The following is a 21,214-nucleotide window of genomic DNA, read 5'->3' as shown; positions in this document are numbered from 1 at the left end:
TTTTGAATAACACCTGGATAGGCCTGTAATGATGCCCTTTAGGTTTAATAATCATTCCCTAAAGGCAAGGAGAGGTGAGGCCCCAACAACTTCCCTGGGGAGGGTTTGCAAAAAGAGAAAGAGAGAGAGAGAGAGAGAGAGAGAGAGAGAGAGAGAGAGAGAGAGAGAGAGAGAGAGAGAGAGAGAGAAAGAAAGAAAGAAAGAAAGAAAGAAAGAAAGAAAGAAAGAAAGAAAGAAAGAAAGAAAGAAAGAAGGAAAAGAAAGGCCACACAATCCTCACTAAGGCTGCTCTGAGATTTTCATTAACTCAAATGAAAATATTTCTTAATCTGAGCCTTTTTCCTGAGGTCTGGCCCAATGACTACCCCTCCTGCAGCAAAAGATTCCAGGGGAGCAATTCTACTGTCTGTTTGTGCTTCAAAGTTTTGGACAGTCTTTCCTAAGATGATTTATACTTAAAACATTCCTTATAATCTTAGTGTTGTGAAAACATTGCTTGTAAGTACTATAATCCCCTGCAAGACAACAATAATAAGCAAACACTGATGATATGAAGCTCCAATTTTCTGTACAAGGAAAAATATATCCAGATAAGTCTGTCTTTGTTTCATGTGGCTGAATATCCACAGAGAGCTGCATTAGCATTCTCATAAGACAATTGTGAGAAGAAGAAGAAAAAAAGGAACCCCTGCTTGAATTGAGACTCTCTAAAAATCCTGCTAGCTGTTTTTAGTAACATATCCACAAAATCATGAAAATGTTAATCAGGAACCTGTTTGATACCAAATAAATTATCACTTACATCTCCTTTCCAATCTTGGGGACTTAAATTTTGCTTCTACCACTGTATCCAATAAAGCTGTGTAAAAGGAGCAGCAGGTTCATACTGGCCACAGCTGTTTTTAACTTTTATTACTCTTGCATCAATCCTAATTAAAAAATATGGGTGAGTTAAGAATCCTCAGCTTCCAATCAAACTGCAAAGTGCAGCCAATAGAACACTGGCAATTATACCATAATTTTTTAAGTTCTTTTCAATATTAGAGCATAACCATTAATTTTGGAAAGCAAACCCCAACTAGAAGCAATCCATTCTCCTTAAAATTAATACCAAAAGGATTACTTTCATGTTACAAAGTTTGGCTAACAATTCTTATATATGAATGCATGACATTTCAACTTTTAATACTTCTTTGAAGAGACATTGTTTTAAATCTTATCTCTTATGAGTCTAGTTTCTTGGATAAGAGTTACATAAAATATTATCCCAATTTAGAAGTATCTTAAGAGGCCTGATTTCCTGGGCTGGTTCATGCCACATGTTGTTTAAAATGACTACAACCCTGAGTTACCAGTTTTAAGCTAACTTTCTTGTTACCAGTGTTACACTTTTTAAATCATACCCAATAACTTATAAGCCAATACTCTATAACCAAGACATGCAGAGTATATTTATACCATTAAGACCAATCAGAAAACAAATGAAGCAGCTTCTTGAATCTTATACATTTGTACCAATCAAAGAATTTTTACATTTCTTGGAATAATTTCAAGAGAAAAAGCACATTGTCATCTGCTGAGCCAAGTAATCATAATTGCAGAGATTTTTCTGGGGGAAAAAACCTATCAGCTTCTTTGCCTTAGAACTAAGAAGCTGCTGGCCCCTCTAAAAAAAAGCTTTCCAGCAGGGCTTCTCCTGCTGCACTTGACTCCTGGCAACTTAAATCAGACACCACTGTGCAAACTGAAACTGAATCAAGAGATAGAGATCCAGCAGATAAAGTTTAAACCATTTTTTTCCTTCCAACAGAAAACATAGAACAACAGTCATGCATTCGGGAGGCAAGGCAGGCAGATTTCTAAGTTCGGGGCCACTCTGGTCTACAAAGTGAGTTCCAGGACAGCCAGGACTATACAAGAAAACCCTGTCTTGAAAAAACAAACAAACAAACAAACAAAAAAAACAAAAGAACAACAGTCATTCAGACAACAAAACAAAAGCAGTCATGAGTTGACATGTGGAGAGATTGTTGGAAGAAACACAGAAAATACAGAGAGGATAGAAAACTTGGTATAACCAGAACTAAGGATGTCTCCTGTAGGACATCTCCTGATGTCCTTCTGTCCCTGGGAGAGTTCTAAAATCCATTTTCCTTCTCTCTCTCTCTCTCTCTCTCTCTCTCTCTCTCTCTCTCTGTCTCTCTCTCATGTCATTTGCATATCTAGCATTTCTCTTTTTTGTGTGTATAGTTTTTTCAACTTTTATTTTATGTTATTTTATTATTTTTAGCCTACTCCTCTTCTCTGATGCAGTTCTTGACTGTGAAAAATGCCTTTTTAGAATTTTTCAGACCCATTTTCCACTGTCAACCCCTAACTGATATCACTGTTGGGTCCAATCTTACTCAGTCTAGCCTGTATCCTTTTTACACCCTTGCAATCAACAGCCTTCAAAAGATAAAACTTATAGCACTAACATTAATGCTGTATGTTGCTTACCATGCAGGATACCATCTTCCATTTTTTGTAGTGCTCCACCACGGCAGTTTCCCTCAGTCGGTTTTTCCATATTCAGGTCTCTGAATCCAGTGTCACCTGTGGCCAACAGCAGACACAGGTTACTGGGTTCCTGAAAGGAAAACTGGGGATGGATGGGAAGGACAGCAAGAGAAATAACAAGCCAAGACAAAGTTCTCTAATTAAGGCTCAATCTTTAATGTATGGCACTGGATATATATGGGAAAACCCAAAGTCCCATCCCTTTGTTTCAGCTGAGTTCTGTTGCTTGTTTCATTTGGATTGAGTTGCAAAGTAGGCTCTTCAGCAGCTCTGAGGTTTGGCAGTTCTCAGTTGTCTGACAGATGATATAATTGTATTAAAGCAAGACAGGAGACTCCAGTATTGCAAACTTGTTCAGCCAGCTCAAGGCTGGGGGTTAGTGGGGATCACTCTGACACTGACACAGCAGGTGTTCCAGAACTGATGTTGAGCCAGGGTCAGCTGTATGCACTATCACTTTGGCTGCTAGAGAGACAACAGAATATTTCCTCTCTGGGACATGAATCAAATAAGCCTGTTTTTATTGATGTTATTTTTGGCCACAAATATACCCTGGCATCATATAAGTGGCTTGTATGTGTCCACAAGCTTTCTGAAAGAGTTATTTGTTCAATTACTTGAGGGTGAAACAAAGGTCAAAGTGATTAATCATTTTCCTATTAGTTTCAGAAATGCTAGCTAGTTACAACTGGGATGTAAGTTGGTTTCACGTAAAGTCCTTAAACCCCTTACCCACATACTTTGTCTAGTCATTTCTTGACTACTTCAGGTTTTCAGTCACATAAACAGTCTACACAAGCTAAGGAGTGTTAACATGCTTAGTGACAGGGAATGTGCCTGAGATGAAGCCGGGAGTTGGGTGAACTCATTGTTGCTTTCTGCTGTAGAAGCAACTTCTAGTTCATTACTAGAAAAACAATAGTCCATAGCCAAATGAGGTGCTACAACCCATAATCCCAGAGTTCAGGAAGCTGGAGCAGGAGGAAAGTCAAAGATCTAAGACCATTCAGACCCTCAGTGTAAGCTCAAGTCCAGCACAGAGCTCACATTAAAAAGCTGGTCATGGCTGCTTTTAACCCCAGAAGTGGGTAGATGGCTGAGAATTGAGGATTGCTGGGACTTAGTGGCCAGCCAGCCTATCTGAAATACACTAATTGCAGATTCAGAGGGAGACCCTGTCTCAAGGGGATGAAGTAAAAAGACATAAAGGGAGACGACTGGTGTCCTGTGCTGACTTCTGCATATACTAGCAAAGGTACAAGCATGTGCACATGTGTGCAGACACCATAATCAACCAAAAAGAAGAATGTGGGAATAGAAGGAGGAGGTAGATGAGGGTGGGGAGGAGGAGGAGGAGGAGGAAGGAAAAATGTGATAATCCCCTAGAAGAGTTTCCTCCAAACACTTGTAGACCTAGAGAGAGTCAGTTGTCATACCTCATTCATTCTCGGTCCACACCAACTCCTCCATATTTTAAAGAAACACATGTGCACTTTCTTTGCTACTACTTGCCAGTCTGACTTGTTTATAACTCTCCAACACTGTTTATTCCTCCTTTGACTGTTTAACCATTCCCCATTCATGGTAAAATCATTGTGACCTGTGTAGTAGAGTCAATAAGAAAAAAGGCTCCTGAGTTAGAGAGTCTTGAAATAAATCTAAGTTCTCACGTCAATTGACTAAATGACATTATACAGTTACATCATCTTTGTGAGTCTTAACTAATACTATGGTACGAAGAATAAAATAGTACATACCATATAAAGCTGAAGCAAAGTTGAAACAAAGCATATCACATACTTGCCTCCTTCTTGAAGTCTTTTATTTTTATTTTATTATGTCTTGTCAGGTGAAGTCCAATGTTCTCGAAAGTAAACAGTTGATGAAACCTGGCTACTGACACCACTTTGGATTCTGAGGTCAGTGCTATCTGTACAAAGGTTGAAGCCTTTCAGGCAGCTATCAGCTTAGCCTTGGAAGACTTTTCTTGATAATTTTTTAAATTAAGATTTACTATTTTATTTGCATGTGACTGAATGAGTTTGTATGCACCACATTTGTAGAGGAGGTCACAAGGGTTGAAAGTATGTGATTTCCTGTTCTTGAAGTTAGAGTGTGTTTTGGGATGCCATGGGAGTGCTGGTAATTGAAGCTGGGTTCTCAGTAAAAACAAGTTTCAAAGAATCTGACTCCTTCATCTGACCTCCGCTGCACCAGGCCTGGACATGGTACTCAGATACACATGAAAAACCAGTGCTCATACACATGAAATATAAATGAATCTTTTGCAAAAATTGGGTAACTCAAGTTCTTCCATACTCATCTTAAAGCAAAGATTCTATGCATACTTGTCCTTCCAGTTCAGTCTGTACTCCCTCCAAAACTGGCTTTCTGATTCCAAACCAGATCCAAAGTTGCATCTGGTTCCAGTTGGCAGTTCTCTTGAACACCCACTGTTTTATTGGGAATATGTTTTGAGTAACATAAGATTACTAAATCAATCCATAGGTTATGAAATTGCCAAGTTTGCAAAGGGCAAGGAACAATTCTTGGCCTCTAATCAATAAATGAGAAAACATTCCACAAAGCCTGACAGAGGTAGAGGAGACCCATACGGGAAGAGGGAAAAAAAAAAACAAAACAAACAACAACAACAAAAAAACCCGCTGAACCCAGAGAGTATATAAGGACAAGCAAAGGGGCTGGGGAGTGGAGTGTAGCCACGATCACAAGAAAGACGTGGTCCTGACAGACAGACAATCCTATTCCCTACCAAAATGAAGATGCTGTTGCTGCTGTGTTTGGGACTGACCCTAGTCTGTGTCCATGCAGAAGAAGCTAGTTCTACGGGAAGGAACTTTAATGTACAAAAGGTATGATCACTGAATAGTAGCTTCTGACTCAGAATGTGCTTTGGGGAACTCTTGAAGCCAAGTAGGTCCTTTGAGGGGATGGGTATAGTGCCCCAATCTCTTAGACAAATGAATGGATCCAGACCTTGAAGTAAGACCAGCTCTTCATAACTGAAAATGTTGGGGGACCTCTAGTCTCACTGAGAGGCAGGGACAGTATGCTAAGTATTGTGACAACTGGCATGAGATCTACCCTTGTGTATGCTCAGGCCCTAACCCATAGGATGGAGTTCAAGTGGACACATGTGCATGTGGTATCCCTGCTTCTTCTCCCTTAACCATTTGCTTATCTATTACAGATTAATGGGGAATGGCATACTATTATCCTGGCCTCTGACAAAAGAGAAAAGATAGAAGATAATGGCAACTTTAGACTTTTTCTGGAGCAAATCCATGTCTTGGAGAATTCCTTAGTTCTTAAATTCCATACTGTGTAAGTGAGATGCTCTTAGCTGAGAAAGAGGAAATGAAACCTGGTATGGTCTCACGCCTACAAACACTCGGGACTGGGGGAAGAGATGCCTCTCAGTATGTACATTTGTACACACATACTAAGTCTGTATCCTAAACCAGAACGCTCCATCTGACACTGAACCAAGATCTCATAACCAGGGATTTTTCAAAAGTCAGAGACAAGAGTTGGTGACAGGAATTAATTCACTAGGAGTTCCTTAAGGAAAGGTCAGAGACACTTCTGAAACCACATTATTGAGCCAGTTTATCACAAGTTAAGATTATGTGATCATGAATCAAATTTTTCTTTCTAGTTGTTAGCCAAATAAATCCACCCCTTTGTACTTCCGTTTTCCTGCAGTAAAGGCGATAATAATAATTCTCCTCTGTGGTACTGGGAACCACATCAGGCAACATTACAGAGTGCTAATTTGAGGCAGATGGTGGAAATCTGGCTGATAATCTACACCGCTGGCTGAAGCCCGGCACTGGTGAAACTTGGAAGTAGTTGCAGTTGTAATAAGGATGAGAAGTGATTGTTGTTTTCTTTTTTTTTAAATACTAGGCAAATTTGTGATTGCTAAAGCATGAAATATAAAGGAATTAATGTAAATAAACGCCTTTTGCTAATTTTACAAAAACAGTCAAAAGTTAAATGGAATCAGAAACTGGAGATAGGTACAGAGTACAGGGTCCAGAATCCATCCAGATCAAAATCCCTTACGAACCAGCTCACTCTGTTTTACAGAAGAGATGAAGAGTGCTCGGAATTATCTATGGTTGCTGACAAAACAGAAAAGGCTGGTGAATATTCTGTGACGTGTGAGTATATAAAATCTATATATCTATCCACAAGATGATTAGTAAACCTTAATACCTTTAGTGTGTGTGTTTGTGTGTGTGTGTGTTGTTTTTGTTGTTGTTGTTGTTGTTGTTGTTGTTGTTGTTGTTATTGTTGTGTGAGTTTTGCTGCAGTTTGAACTCAGGAACTTGCACCTACTAGTAAAATTGGTGCCATCTTATAACTAACACCCTGTGGCAGGAAAGTAGGATAAGTAGGGAGAGATGGAATCTATCTGATACTGCCTGGAGGCTAGCACTGGTGTTAATCGCTTAGGGTGTAGCAGTGGATGTTTGATACAACAAACTTATAAAAGATAGAAACATGTTGCTTGAAGCTGCTGAGGGAGGGAGGTAAGCCTAGGAGATGATCAGAGAGTGGTGCTGCTGTGGCTGACTGTTTACTAGTGGTGTGGACCTCTCAGAGTCCCTTTTCTTAGCATTTACTTCTTGAAGTTCAGAAAACTAAAGACAGAAAGGCTCAGACACTTCACCCATCTCTTCCACGATATGTATTTTACTGATTTTATGTTGGGGTAAAACAAGAAAAGGGTATCCAAAATTTCCTGCAGAACAAAAAATTTCTGAGCTGTGTTCCATTTCTTCCACAGATGATGGATTCAATACATTTACTATACCTAAGACAGACTATGATAACTTTCTTATGGCTCATCTCATTAACGAAAAGGATGGGGAAACCTTCCAGCTGATGGGGCTCTATGGTAAAGTATTTTCACACAGAAACTGATCCTCGGATGGGAAAAGAACGAAGAACCTCTAGCTTTAATATGGTCTTCCCAGCTTGGGCTTACCTCTTTGTAACCTCCTGAAGATTGATGCTCTCCCCATCAACCCTTGAGCATAGTAATGGAAGCATACTGAAATCTCTCAGTGTGACTGAAAGATATTCTATGGATGCCAAATCCAGGATAGATCATACCAATGCCTGTCAATTGTGTTGGCAAAAAATATTCCCATCCTTATGGGGAAGTCCCTGTCCCCTCACTCAGGCTGTGGTCAATGCACACAATATAGCTGCTACACTCACTATTGCTCTTCTCACAGGCCGAGAACCAGATTTGAGTTCAGACATCAAGGAAAGGTTTGCACAACTATGTGAGAAGCATGGAATCCTTAGAGAAAATATCATTGACCTATCCAATGCCAGTAAGTCAGGATTCAGTTATTTTTCTCATCCTGAATATTTTATCATAGAGGAAACAAACCTAGTTGGCTACCAGTCATTTTTGAATGCTGGAGAGTCCTATCCTTATTCTTGGGGAAATAAAGTGGACCTGGTACCTGAACATGTTCTTGTTCTCACACTACAGATCGCTGCCTCCAGGCCCGAGAATGAAGAATGGCCTGAGCCTCCAGGTGGGCAATATCCAAAGAGAGCAAGGAGTGGGTTGGTGTTCATGGAGAGGCCCTTCCCAATGTATTAATGTTGTGCACCCAAATTACATTAAAAAATAGTTCGATAAAGAATCTTCTAGGAAAGCTTGATAATTGGCTTTGAATTGTCTGGATTTGTGATCTAGTCCTACTTTGAGCTTGGAAGTAATGTGACCCAAGACTTAGCCAAGAAAATAAGGATTTGAGTTTTACATAGTTGATGTATGGTTGTATAAAAATGGCTCAGCGATGGGTTCAATATCATTAACAGACAGAATGGCAGGTTGTGGTATAACTGTTCTTTAGTGTCTGTGGAAACCCCCCATCCCACTCGAGATAATAACATCTTAATCTGAACTCTGTACAACCTTGGCTTCTTACCTGGCAGTGGAGGTCCCTGATCACTACTTCTCAACCAGGTTGGAGAGCAAATTGCTATGGCCCTCCTTTCTCACATAGTACAAGACATCACTCATATAATGTGTGAAGTCTTTAAAAGTAGCCAAGGCTTTTATCATTATTCTACAATTTACCTAACATTCTTCAGAGCTTCTTATAGCAAAGGTTGTGGAAACAAGCCTCAGATCTTCCATTACGGTCATTTATTCTGACTTTCATCCCTGTGTTCTGGCCAATAATTCCAGTTAGATTGCAAGGGAAGATCCATTTCTTCATCCCCTTTGTTCTATATAATAGAATGTCTCACTGTCCCGAAGTCAACCCAAGAAGTGTTTAATGAGTTTCTGTATTCTTTCTTCCTGGCTTACAGTGTTGAGTGGAGACTTCTCACCAGGACTCCACCATCATCCCTTCCTATCCATACAGCATCCCCAGTATAAATTCTGTGATCTGCATTCCATCCTGTCTCACTGAGAAGTCCAATTCCAGTCTATCCACATGTTACCTAGGATACCTCATCAAGAATCAAAGACTTCTTTAAATTTCTCTTTGATACACCCATGAAAATTTTTCATGAATTTCTTCCTCTTCCTGTTCAATAAATGATTACCCTTGCACTTAAATATATGTCTTTGTGTCCAGAAAAAATGTGGGGCTGATAGTGAGTGAATGAGGGGACCTCCTGTGTCCTGTAACCAAGATCCTTCCTTTGGATCCCAAATGTAACCTGAGTTTCTGGATTTTGGCTCCCCTGCAGAAATCCCAAGCCCTGATGTGTACTGCCTGCTCTTTAGCTCTCCTGATTTAGTGATTTATGAGGACCTCGGGAGCATGACACTTGCTGTATGACTCCTACATCCATAGTTTCTCTTTCAACACAGCAAAGGAGAGACACATATTTCTAAGGCTATGCCTGCTCAATAACTTTCAGGACATAGTGAGGGGGGAGGTTTGGTAATTAGAGTAACATTGGATAAAAAGAAAAAGGTTTCTAGCTTTCCATAGAATACTCTGGACCCTAGATCAATAGATTAAATTGGTTCAACTCAGGACACATGAAAGGAGTTCTTCCTGTAGTTTGCTAAAAGATGGCAAAACACTATTGAGAAACCTAAGCAATTATGATGAAATTCCTCCCGCCCCACCATTGCCCTGATTTGTGGGTCCAAATCATGCTCTGATCAAAGCCTCCTAAGTGGCTTCAGCTGCATCCATGGACTTCCATGCCTAGCTTTTCATTTTTAGAATTGACAAAAAATTAATCGACAAAAAAAGTGTTCACAAAATAAGCTATCAATGGGAATCCTTATATAGTTAAGAAGCAGTTCCAATCCAAGACTCTGAAGAGGACAAAAACAAGCTTGACCATGCTACCATACTTCAAAAGAACACAACCCAGAGAAAGGTACAAAAAATTTTGGTTATTCCATACCAACACTGCAGGTTATGTTCAAGCTAAATCCTCTCGCTTTCAACACCAAACACTTTGTAGAAATAAGATTTGAAATAGTGAAAACATTCAAAGTCAAGGAAGGAATTCAAAATCTCAGACCAAGCAATCCCTTTGTAAAGTAAGAAGACAGGGAAGAAGTGATGGTTGACACAGTAGAACTGTACAATTCTTTGTGATCTGGGAATACATTACAGCTAAGGGAACATAGAGGGTTGGGGAAAACTGTCACAAAAGCCCAAGGATGCCACATGAGCATGTACCCTCAGATAACAAGGGCTGAAGCAGGGTGAATTTGAAGACAGATGCCCAACCTTACATGACATACAGAAAGAACACAAATACCTGTAGCTGCTGTGACAGGACCAACCATTCTAAATATCAAAGCAGCTGTTGACACCTAAGGACTGGTCTGACTGCTAGATCTAGGAGTTTCAACTTGCAAAAGCTGGCTTGATGCTCATGGTTGGCCCAAATGTCTTATCAGGAATAAATAACCTCACAAAATATCAACATTAGGCACCATCCTCCTGAGATTGGAAACACAAGATAATTGTGCCATCTAAAATGGTGTCTGTCCTCTGGCTAAAATCAGTGACAGCTACTTCTTTACCAATAGCAGAGTTAGCTTTATGTTTGTGTCCACTTATTATAAATAGGATATAATGGGCTATTTAATCACTGAAGTGTAATTTCCCAATTACACCCAACCTAGAGCTTATTGAGACATTCCTTAACCCTATAGGAGTTCCTTATTTCATTCCTTTTATAAAGATTATCAGCTGTGCAAAGGCCAGCACAGGAAAGAACTGTTCTCCCAGGAGTGCTTTCACTCAAGGGCTGGGAGGTGAAGTAGACACTTTCTCTCCATTAACACTCCAGGGAATGACCAGCAAGGGTGTGCAGGGCACAGAAACAGTGGAGCAGCTGGGACAGGATCCCTTCAGTCACCATCTACTCCCAGAGCTTGGGCTGTTCCACAGCCCTCTGTACACAAGTTCAGCCAGGATAGAGCGTTCTCCAAGGGGTATAGGCACAGGCTTACAGAGGCACAGAAGGGACAAGCTCGAGCCAGAGACTACAAGGCCATTTAACACCAGAGGTAACCAGATGGCAAAGGGCAGGGGCAAGAACCTTACATACAGTAACCAATGATACTTGGCATCATCAGAATCCAGTTATCCCACCACCGCAAGTCCTTGATACCCCCAACACCTAGAAAAGCAAGTTTTGGATTTAAAATCACATCTCATGATGCTGATAGAAGATTTTAAGAAAGATATTAATAACCCCCTTGAAAAAATACAGGAGAACAGATTTAAAAGGGAGAAAGTTTTAAAGAGAAAACACAAAAATCCATTAAAAAAATTACAAGAAAACACAACCAAACAGGTGAAGGAATTGAACAAAACTATCCAGGATCTAAAAATGGAAGTAGAAAGAATAAAGAAATCACAATGGGAGAAAACTTCAGAGATATAAATCCTAGGAAAGAGATCAGAAGTCATAGATTCAAGCATCACCAAAAGAATACAAGAAATAGAAGAGAGACTTTCATGTACAGAAGATACCATAGAAAACATTGACACAACAGTCAAAGAAAGTGCAAAATGCAAAAACTTCCTAACTCAAAACATCCAAGCAATCCAGAACACAATGAGAAGAACAAACCTAAGGATAACAGGTATAGAAAAGAGCAAAAATTCCCAACTTAAAGGGCCAGTAAGTATTTTCAACAAAATTAGAAAAGAAAACATTCCTGACCTAAAATAATAAAAAAAAAAGAGGCCCATGAACACACAGGAAGCAGAGAGAACACCAAATAGATTAGACCAGAAAAGAAATTCCTCCTGTCATATAATAATCTAAACACCTAATGCACAAAACAAAGAAAGAATATTAAAAGCAGTAAGGGAAAAAGGTCAAGTACCACATGAAGTCAGACCATTCAGCATTTCACCAGACTTCTCACCAGAGAGTATAAGAGCCAGAAGATCCTGGAAATATATCATACAGACCCTAAGAAAACACAAATGCCAGCCCAGGCTTCTATGCCCAGCAAAATACTCAATTACCTCAGAGAGACCAATATATTCCATGATATAAAAAAAAAAATTTACACAGTATCTTTCAAGAAAACCAGCTCACCAAAGGATAATAAATGTAAAACTGCAACAAAAGGAGTGAAACTAAACCCTAGAAAACTCAAGACAGTAATCTTTTAACAAACCAAAAATTAGAAGGCCATCTTAACATAATTCCAACTCTAACAACAAAAATAACATGAAGCAACAGTTACTATTCCTTAATATATCTTAATATCAATGGACTCAATTCCCCCAATAAAAAGACATAGACTAACAGACTGGATATTTAAAAAGGACCAAACATTTTGCACCATACAGAAAACACATATCAGTGACAAACACAGACACTTCCTCAGAGTAAAAGGCTAGAAAACAATTCTTCAAGCAAATGGTCCCAAAAAAAAAAACAAGTTGGAGTAGCCATTCTGATATCAAATAAAATTGACTTTCATCCTAAAGTTATCAAAAAAGATAAGGAAGGACACTTCAGATTCATCAAAGAAAAAAAATCTACCAAGAAAAGTCCCAATTCTGAACTTTTATGATCCTAATGCAAGGCCACCCACATTCATAAAAGAAACTTTACTAAAGCTCAAAGCACACATTGCAACTCACACAATAATAGTGGGAGACTTTAATACCCCACTCTCATCATGGACAGATCCTGGAAACAGAAACTAGACAGTGACACAGTAAAACTAACAGATGTTATAAAACAAATTGATTTAACATATATCTGTTGATCATTTTATCCTAAAGCTAAAGATTATACCTTCTTCTCAACACCTCACAGTACCTTCTCCAAATCTAACCATATAACCAGTCAAATAACAGGCCTCAACATCTACAAGAAGATTGAAATAATCCTATCCATCCTATCAGATCACCATGTACTAAGGCTGGTCTTAAATACCAACATCAACAATGGAAAGCATACACACACATGGAAGCTGACCAACACTCTATTCAATGATAACTTGGTCATGGAAGAAACAAAGAAAGAAATTAGAGATTTTTAGGTTTAATGAAAATGAAGCCACAACATAACCAAACTTATGGGACACAATGAAAGCAGTCCTACCCTACGAGGTAAACTCATAGCTCTGAGTGCCTCTAAAAAGAAACTGGAGAGAGCATACACTTCCAGCTTGACAGTACATCTGAAAGATCTAGAACAAAAAGAAGCAAATACACACAAGAGAGAAGACAGCAGGAAATAATCAAACTCAGGGCTAAAATCAAACAAGTAGAAACAAAAAGAACTAGTCAAAGAGTCAACCAAACCTAGAGTTGGTTCCTTGAGAAAACAAGATGATACATAAACACTTATCCAGACTAACTAGAGGGCACAGAGACAGTACCCTAATTAACAAAATCAGAAATGAAAAGGGAGACATAACAACTGAAACTGAAGAAATCCTAAAAAAACAAAACAAAACAAAACAAAACAAAACAAAACAAAACAAAAAACCATTATGTCTTACTTTAAAAAAATAAAAACCTATACTCAACAAAACTGGCAAATCTGGATGAAATGGACAATTTTCTAGACAGATACCAAGTACCAAAGTTAAATCAGGATCTTATACAGTTCAATTCCCTAAAGAAATAGAAGCAGCCATTAATTGTCTTCCACCTTAAAAAAGCCCAGGATGAGATGGATTTGGTGCAGAGTTCTATCAGACCTTCAAAGAAGACCTAATACCAATACTCCTTAAAGTAGTCCTAAAAATAGAAACAGAAGGAACACTACCCAATTTGTTCCATAGAGCCACAATTATTTTCATATTTAAACCACACAAAGAACCAACAAAGAAATAGAAATTCAGGCCAATGTTCCTTAGGAATATTGACACAAAAACTACCCAATAAAATTCTCAAAAAACTAATCCAAAAACAATTCAAAATCATCAAACATCAGGATCAAGTAGACTTCATCACAGGGATGCAGGGATGGTTCATTTATGGAAACCCATCAATGTAATCCACTATATAAACAAACTCAAAGGAAAAAAATACACATGATCATTTCATTAGATGCCAAGAAAGGATTTGACAAACTCCAACACCCCTTCATGATAAAAGTCTTAGAAAGATCAGGAATTCAAGGCCCGTATCTAAACATAGTAAAAGCAATATACAGCAAACCAGTAGACAACATTAAACTAAATGGTGAGAGACTTCAAGCAATCCTACTGAAATCATAGATGAGACAAGGGTCCCCTCTCTCTCCTTACCTATTCAATATAGTACTTGAAGTCCTTGCCAGGTCAATTAGACAACAAAAGGAGGTCAAAGTGATGCAAATTGTAAAGGAAGAAGTCAAACTATCACTATTTGCAGATGATATGAGAGTGTACTTAATTAACCCCAAGAATTCCACCACAGAGCTTCTAAACCTGATATAAAACTTCAGCAAAGTGCCTGGATATAAAATTAGCTCAAACAAATCAGTGGCCTTTCTCTATTCCAAGGATAAACAGGCTGAGAAAGAAAGTTGAGAAACAACACCCTTTCATAATAGTCACAAAATATAAAATAACTTGGTGTGACTCTAACTAGGCAAGTGAAAGATCTGTATGACAAGAACTTCAAGTCTCTGAAGAAAAAAATCAAAGATCTCAGGAGATGGAAATTTCTCCCATGATCATGAACTGGATCATGGTCAGGATTAATATAGTAAAAATGAACATCTTGCCAAAAGCAATCTATAAATTCAATGCATACCCATCAAAATTCCAACTCAATTCTTCATCAAGTTAGAAAGAGCAATTTGCAAATTCATCTATAATAACAAAAACCTAGGATGGCAAAAACTATTCTCAACAATAAGAGAACTTATTTGGGAATCAACATCTCTGACCTCAAGCTGCACTACACAGCAATTGTGATAAAAAAAAAAAAACAGCAAGGTATTGGTACATTGACAGGAAGATAGATCAATAGAATAGAATTGAAGACCCAGAAATGAACCCACACACCTATGGTCACACGATTTTTGAAAAAGGAGCTAGACCATCCCGTGGAAAATACAGCATTTTCAACAAATGGTGCTGGCTCAACTGGCAGTTAGCATGTAGAAGAAAGAAAATCAATGCATTCTTATCTACTGCTACGAAGCTCAATTCCAAGTGGATCAAGGACCTCCTCATAAAACTAGATACACTGAAACAGATAGAAAAGAAGTAGGGAAGAGCCTCGAGCACATGGGAACATGGGAACATTTTTGAACAGAACATCCATAGCTTATGCTTTAAGATTAGAAATTGACAATTGGGACCTCATACAATTGCGAAGCTTTTGTAAGGCAAATGACACTGTCAATAGGACAAAACAGCAACCAATAGATTGGGAAAAGATCTTTACCAACTCTACATCTGATAGAGGGCTTCAATATATAGACAGAACTCAAGAAGTTATATGTCAGAGAACCAAATAACCCTATTAAAAGTGGGGTACAGAGCTAAACAAAGAATTCTCAACTGAGGAATACCGAATGGCTGAGAAGCACCTAGAGAAAAGTTCAACATCCTTAGTCATCAGGTAAATGCAAATCAAAACAACCCTGAGATTCTCACACCACACAGAACAGCAAAGATCAAAATTCAGGTGACAGCAGATGCTGGTGAGGATGTAGAGAGAGAGGAACACTCCTCCATTGCTAGTGGGATTTCAAACTGGTACAACCACTCTGAAACTCACTCTGGAAGTTTCTCAGAAAACTGGAAATAGTATTATGTAAGGACCCAGCTATACCACTACTGGGCATATACCCAAAAGATGCTCCAACATATAACTAGGACACATATTCCACTATTTTCATAACAGCCTTAATTATAATAGCCAGAAGCTGGAAAGAACCCAGATGTCCCTCAATAAAGGAATGGATAGAGAAAAAGTGGTACATTAACACAGTGGAGGACTACTCAGCTATTAAAAACAATGAATTTATGAAATTCTAAGGAAAATGATTAGAACTAGAAAATATCATCCTAAGTGAGATAATTCAATCACAAACGAACACACATAGTATGCACTCACTGATAAGTGGATATTAGCCCAGAAGCTCAAAATAACCAAGATACAATTCACAGACCACATGAAGCTCAAGAAGAAGTAATATAAAAGTTCTTAGAAGGGGGAACAAAATACCCATAGGAGGAGTTACAGAGACAAAGTGTAGAACAGAGATTGAAGGAAAAGCCATTCAGAGACTGCCCCTCCTGGCATCCATCCCAAATACAGTCACCAAAACCAGACACTACTGTGGATGCCAACAAGTGCTTGCTGACAAAGGCTCTAACAGTACCTGACAAATACAGAAGTACATGCTCTCAGGTGACCATTGGACTGAGCACAGGGTTCCTAATCAAGGAGTTAGAGAAAGGACTGAAGGAGCTAAAGGGGTTTGCAACCTCACAGGAGGAACAACAATATGAATCAACCTGTATCCCCGGGGCTCCCAGGGACTAAACCAACAACCAAAGAGTACACATGGAACTCCAGCCCCCATTTGTAGCAGAGGATTGTCTTGTCAGTCACCAATGGGAGGAGAGGCCCTTGTTCCTGGGAAGGCTCTGTGCCCCAGTGGAGGGAAATGCCAAGAACAAGAAACAGGAGTGTGTGTTGGTGAGCAGAGGAGACAGGAGGCGATAGGGGGTTTTCAGAGGGGAAACCAGGAAATGGGATACCATTTGAAATGTAAATAAAGAAAATATCTAATAAAAAAGAAAATACATATAAAATAAAGTACAAAAAAGGATTGTTTTGTGTTTGTCTGTGCATGCATGTGTACCAGTGCATGTGTATATGTAGAAGCCAGATGTTGATGTCAAGTGTCTTCCTCTCTCATTCTCCACATAGTTTTCAGAGACAGAGTCTTTCTCTTCACCAAGAGCTTATGAATGTGGCTAGACTTACTGGCAAGCAAACCCCAGGATCTCCCTCTTCCCTAGTGCTGGGATTACAGGACTTGCATCATTAGGCTTCTTCTATGGATGCTGGGGATCCAATGAGAGGTCCCCAGTTTTTCATGGAAAATGCCTTAGTAACTCAGCTACCTCCCCAGCTCAAGTTCTTTCTGAGATGCCCCACGCTGATCTCAGGTGTTTCTTTCCAACATTAGTAGTACTAGTAAACCCAACCTTAGTTTCCTTAAACATCTGCTCCTTGTATCCTTTCATGTTGTGATACTAATATTTGAAAATGAACAAAGGTTACTCCATGACTTGGGACCAACAAGCTAAATCATAAATGCAATACTTGGTTTGAAGCTGTGGGTTTAGTAGGGGAGAGAAACGAGGAAATGTTTACATTAAATCTGAGCTATGAGAAAGAATTAGAGGGTTGTTATTTCTCCAAGTATCTTGGGAGCATAGTTTTATGGAGGAAGGAAAGGTCCCAGTTTCAAACATTAATGTACTCAGCTAGAATGACTGCTGTATCAAAAAGGGCCCAGGGCTGAGATGACATCTCATCTGGTCAAGAGCTTGCTGTGCAGTGTGAGGTCCTGAGTTTGATGCCCAGATCAATAAAGGAGTTGAGCTTGGTGGAGCATTAATAGCAGCCCTGGGCAGATGGAGACAGTCAGATCCCTAGGGCTCAGCTTGTCAGCAGCCCGCCCAGCCTATAGCTTATCCTACTGGGTTTCAAAAAAAGAACACGCCTGGTTTCCAAATACACTGGACAGACTCTGGCAAAGAATATGCAAGGTTGATATCAGGCCTACACACATACACACACACACACACACGCACACACACACACACACACGTAAATATACATACCTGCAAGAATACACACAAACATATGAACACCCACACATGTGTGTACATACAAACACACATACAAAAGCACACAGTCCCCATCATAATATAATATGTTTCAGGAAGGATGGAATTAATTTCTCTTTTCCTATACGCATTCAAACCCTGGCTCTTTTCCAATGACTCCCGGGACATGACCTCAGCCACAGTTAACAAGAAGAGAAGATACAATGAGAAATACAGTATTCTTTTCAGTTTACCCTTAGCTCTGAACCCAGGTTCTGCCTCATTTATTATCTTCCATTGCTGATCCCCACTTCCTGTTTCTTCTGATTCAGGGTCACATGCTTAGTAAATTGCAAACATAAATTTCTTTTGGCAACACAAAATCTTCTAACACTAACCCTAAGCCTAAACCTAAATCTAACCCTAACCCCTAACTCTAACCCTAATTCAACCTAACTTTGTGCAAATTAGATGGTAAATAGTAGAAACATTGAAAGCCAAGGAAGAAATTCAAACCGCAGACTGAGCAATCACTTTGTAAAGAAAGAAGACAGGGAAGAAGTGAGGGTTGATGCAGTAGAACTGTACAATTTTTTGTGATCCGGTTGTAGATTACAGCTAAGGGTGCATAGAGAGTTGGGGACAACTGTCACAAAAGCCCAAGCATTCCACATAAGCAAGCATCCTCAGAGGAGCAAGGGCTGAAGCAGAGAGATTTTGAGGACAGATACCCAACCTCACATGACATACAGAAAGAACACAACTGCCTGTAGCTGCAAAAGTGAGAAGAACATCCATTCTAAAGATCAAAGCAGGAATCAAGACCTCTTAGGAAAAGACTATCTGTGTCCAATAACATATTGCAATGCCAGACATCAAGAGTCAGTATAGCTTGGAGTCCACCCCAAGGACACTCCTTTAAAGAAACAGTATTTTCTCTTAACTTGAGTTGTATGTGCATAAACAGTTGCAAATTTTTGAGAATTAGCAGTATCTAAAAAAGGAACAATTTGGAGAGACTAGTCAGCACAGGTGAGAGTGCAGACTGCAGAAGCAACATTGCTTCTGGGACAGACCCCATTTTGGTCCCCAGACCTCCAGGCACCATTCCTGCCAGAGGAGAGGTGTCCACCTGGGAGGGCTCTGCCTGAGCAGGTGGGGGAGCCATCTTGTGTCCCGGATCCCTCAGAGACTAGTCTGCTCAGGTGAAAGTGAGGACTACAGAAGTGACAAAGTTTCTGGGACAGGCAGAAGCAACAGAGTTTCTGGGACAGACCCCGTTTTGGGCTCCAGACATCTGGGCTACATACCTGCCAGAGGAGAAGTGTCCACCAGGAAATGCTCTGCTAGAGCAGGTGGGGAAACCATCCCTCAGAGACCAGTCTGCACAAGTGAGAGTGTACATAGCTTCTGGGACAGGCCCTGTTTCGGGCCTTCATCTTCAGCCAAGAGGCAGGTCCGAATGTCAGATATCTCTACACTTCCCTTCAAGAGGAGAGCTTGCCTGCAGAGAGTACTCTGACCACTGAAACTCAGGAGAGAACTAGACGCCCAGGTCTACTGACAGAGGCTAACAGAATCACAGGAGGAACAAGCTCCAACCAGAAACAACTATAACAACTAACTCCAGATATTACCAGATGGTGAAAGGCAAAGGTAAGAATCTTACTAACAGGAACCAAGACCACTCATCATCATCAGAACCCAGCACTCCCACCTCAGCCAGTCCTGAATACCCGAAAACACCCGAAAAGCATGACTGAGATTTAAAATCATATCTCATGATGCTGGTAGAGGACATCAAGAAGGACTTTAATAACTCACTTAAGGAAATACAGGAGAACACTGCTAAAAAAGTAGAAGTCCTTAAAGAAATACAGGAAAATACAACCCAACAGGTGATGGAATTGAACAAAATCATACAAGACCTAAAAAGGAAAGTAGAAACAATAAAGAAAACCCAAAGAGAGACAATGCTGGAGATAGAAACCCTAGCAAAAAATTTGAAACCATTGATGTGAGCATCAGCAACAGAATATAAGAGATGGAAGAGAGAATCTCAGGTACAGAAGATTTCATAGAGAATATGGGCACAGCAACAAAAGAAAATGGAAAATGAAAAAGGTCCTAACTCAAAACATCCTGGAAATCCAAGACACAATGAGAAGACCAAACCTACAGATAATAGGAGTAGATGAGAATGAAGATTTTCAACTTAAAAGGCCAGCAAATATCTTCAACAAAATTATAGAAGAAAACTTCCCAAACCTAAAGAAAGAGGTGCCCATAACCATACAAGAAGCCTACAGAACTCCAAATAGACAGAACCAGTAAAGAAATTCCTCCCGAAATATTTTAATCAGAACAACAAATGCACTAAATAAAGATAGAATATTAAAAGCAGTAAGGGGAAGCAGTCAAGTAACATATAAAGGCAGGCCTATTAGAATTACACCAGACTTCTCACCAGAGACTATGAAAGCCAGAAGAGCCTGGACAGATGTTATGCAGAACCTAAGAGAACACAAATGCCAGCCCAGGCTATGGTACCCAGCAAAACTCTCAATTACCGTAGATGGAAAAACCAAAGTATTCCATGATAAAACTAAATTCACACAATATCTTTCCATGAATCCAGACCTTCAAAGGATAATAAAGGAAAAACACCAACAAAAGATGGAAACTATACCCTAGAAAAGCAAGAAAGTAATCCTTCAACAGACCTAAGACAGCCAGAAGAACAAAACCCCAAATTTAACAACAAAAATAAAAGGAAGCAAAAATTACTTTTCAATTTCTCTTAACATCAATGGACTCAATTCCCCAATAAAAAGACATAGACTAATAGACTGACTACATGCTACACACAATCCATTGAAGTTTGCTTGGCAGAACAAGAGGCCTATGAGCACTCACGAGGCAGAGAGTTTCACAGAAACTCAGCTCCTGGAACTTTGGCATTCTCATAACCTGTATACTCATACCCCATCCTCGAATTAGTCTGGTGTATGGATCCACATGCTCTCTTTTAGTATTATTTTAATATACACGACTTTAAGATTGAATTCTGACATAGCCAAGCCTTCGCCACTGTTCCAACATCCTAGAAAGTCCTTGAGCTGACCATGGGCTTGGAATTCAGTAAGAATGTTGCCTATTCAGTGACATTCATAATTGCCTCTAGTATTACACTATCATGTAGAATAAAGCCAAGTCACTCCCATATACAGGAATTTACAATGGTTCAGGAAGTAGAGCAGAGTATGGTTTTAGACTATTGCATTTTTCATGAGATGGTTAGCTAGAGCGGAACTCCCTAATTAGAACCATGACTTGGGTATGAAAGCC

At 39.5% G+C, this 21,214-nt stretch overlaps 2 protein-coding genes across 10 annotated transcripts in view; one reads left to right on the top strand and one right to left on the bottom strand.

Moving 5' to 3' along the window:
* Mup-ps12 overlaps positions 1 to 4,380 on the bottom strand; it is a 97,893-nt gene extending 93,513 nt beyond the window's left edge. For 3 of the 8 annotated variants that reach the window (XR_003955223.1, XR_390615.2, XR_003955226.1), the window contains exon 1: positions 4,317 to 4,331. The gene's annotated coding sequence lies outside the window, so the exon portion shown is untranslated. Of the gene's footprint in view, positions 1 to 4,316 lie in introns of all 8 variants that reach the window. The other 5 variants (XR_390618.2, XR_881324.2, XR_003955225.1 and 2 more) reach the window with 4 other exon arrangements.
* A 755-nt stretch (positions 4,381 to 5,135) lies between these two features.
* On the top strand, positions 5,136 to 9,182 carry Mup15 (major urinary protein 15). Of its 2 annotated transcripts, none has more exons than XM_006537487.4 (7): positions 5,136 to 5,432; positions 5,771 to 5,904; positions 6,673 to 6,746; positions 7,376 to 7,486; positions 7,830 to 7,931; positions 8,055 to 8,141; positions 8,929 to 9,181. In XM_006537487.4, exons 1-7 carry the CDS (start codon positions 5,337 to 5,339, stop codon positions 9,030 to 9,032), a joined length of 708 nt encoding a protein of 235 aa, XP_006537550.1. In that variant the 5' UTR covers positions 5,136 to 5,336; the 3' UTR covers positions 9,033 to 9,181. The 2 variants fall into 2 exon arrangements, with proteins under 2 accessions (XP_006537550.1, NP_001186933.1); NM_001200004.1 differs by having other exon boundaries at positions 5,265 to 5,432; positions 8,096 to 8,141; positions 8,929 to 9,182.
* Positions 9,183 to 21,214: the final 12,032 nt, after the last annotated feature.

This window comes from Mus musculus, chromosome 4 (genome assembly GCF_000001635.26).
Source record: "Mus musculus strain C57BL/6J chromosome 4, GRCm38.p6 C57BL/6J".
Classification (NCBI taxonomy): Eukaryota; Metazoa; Chordata; class Mammalia; order Rodentia; family Muridae; genus Mus; species Mus musculus.
The sequence above is the reverse complement of the archived record's forward strand: the minus strand, read 5'-3'. Positions and strand labels throughout refer to the sequence as shown.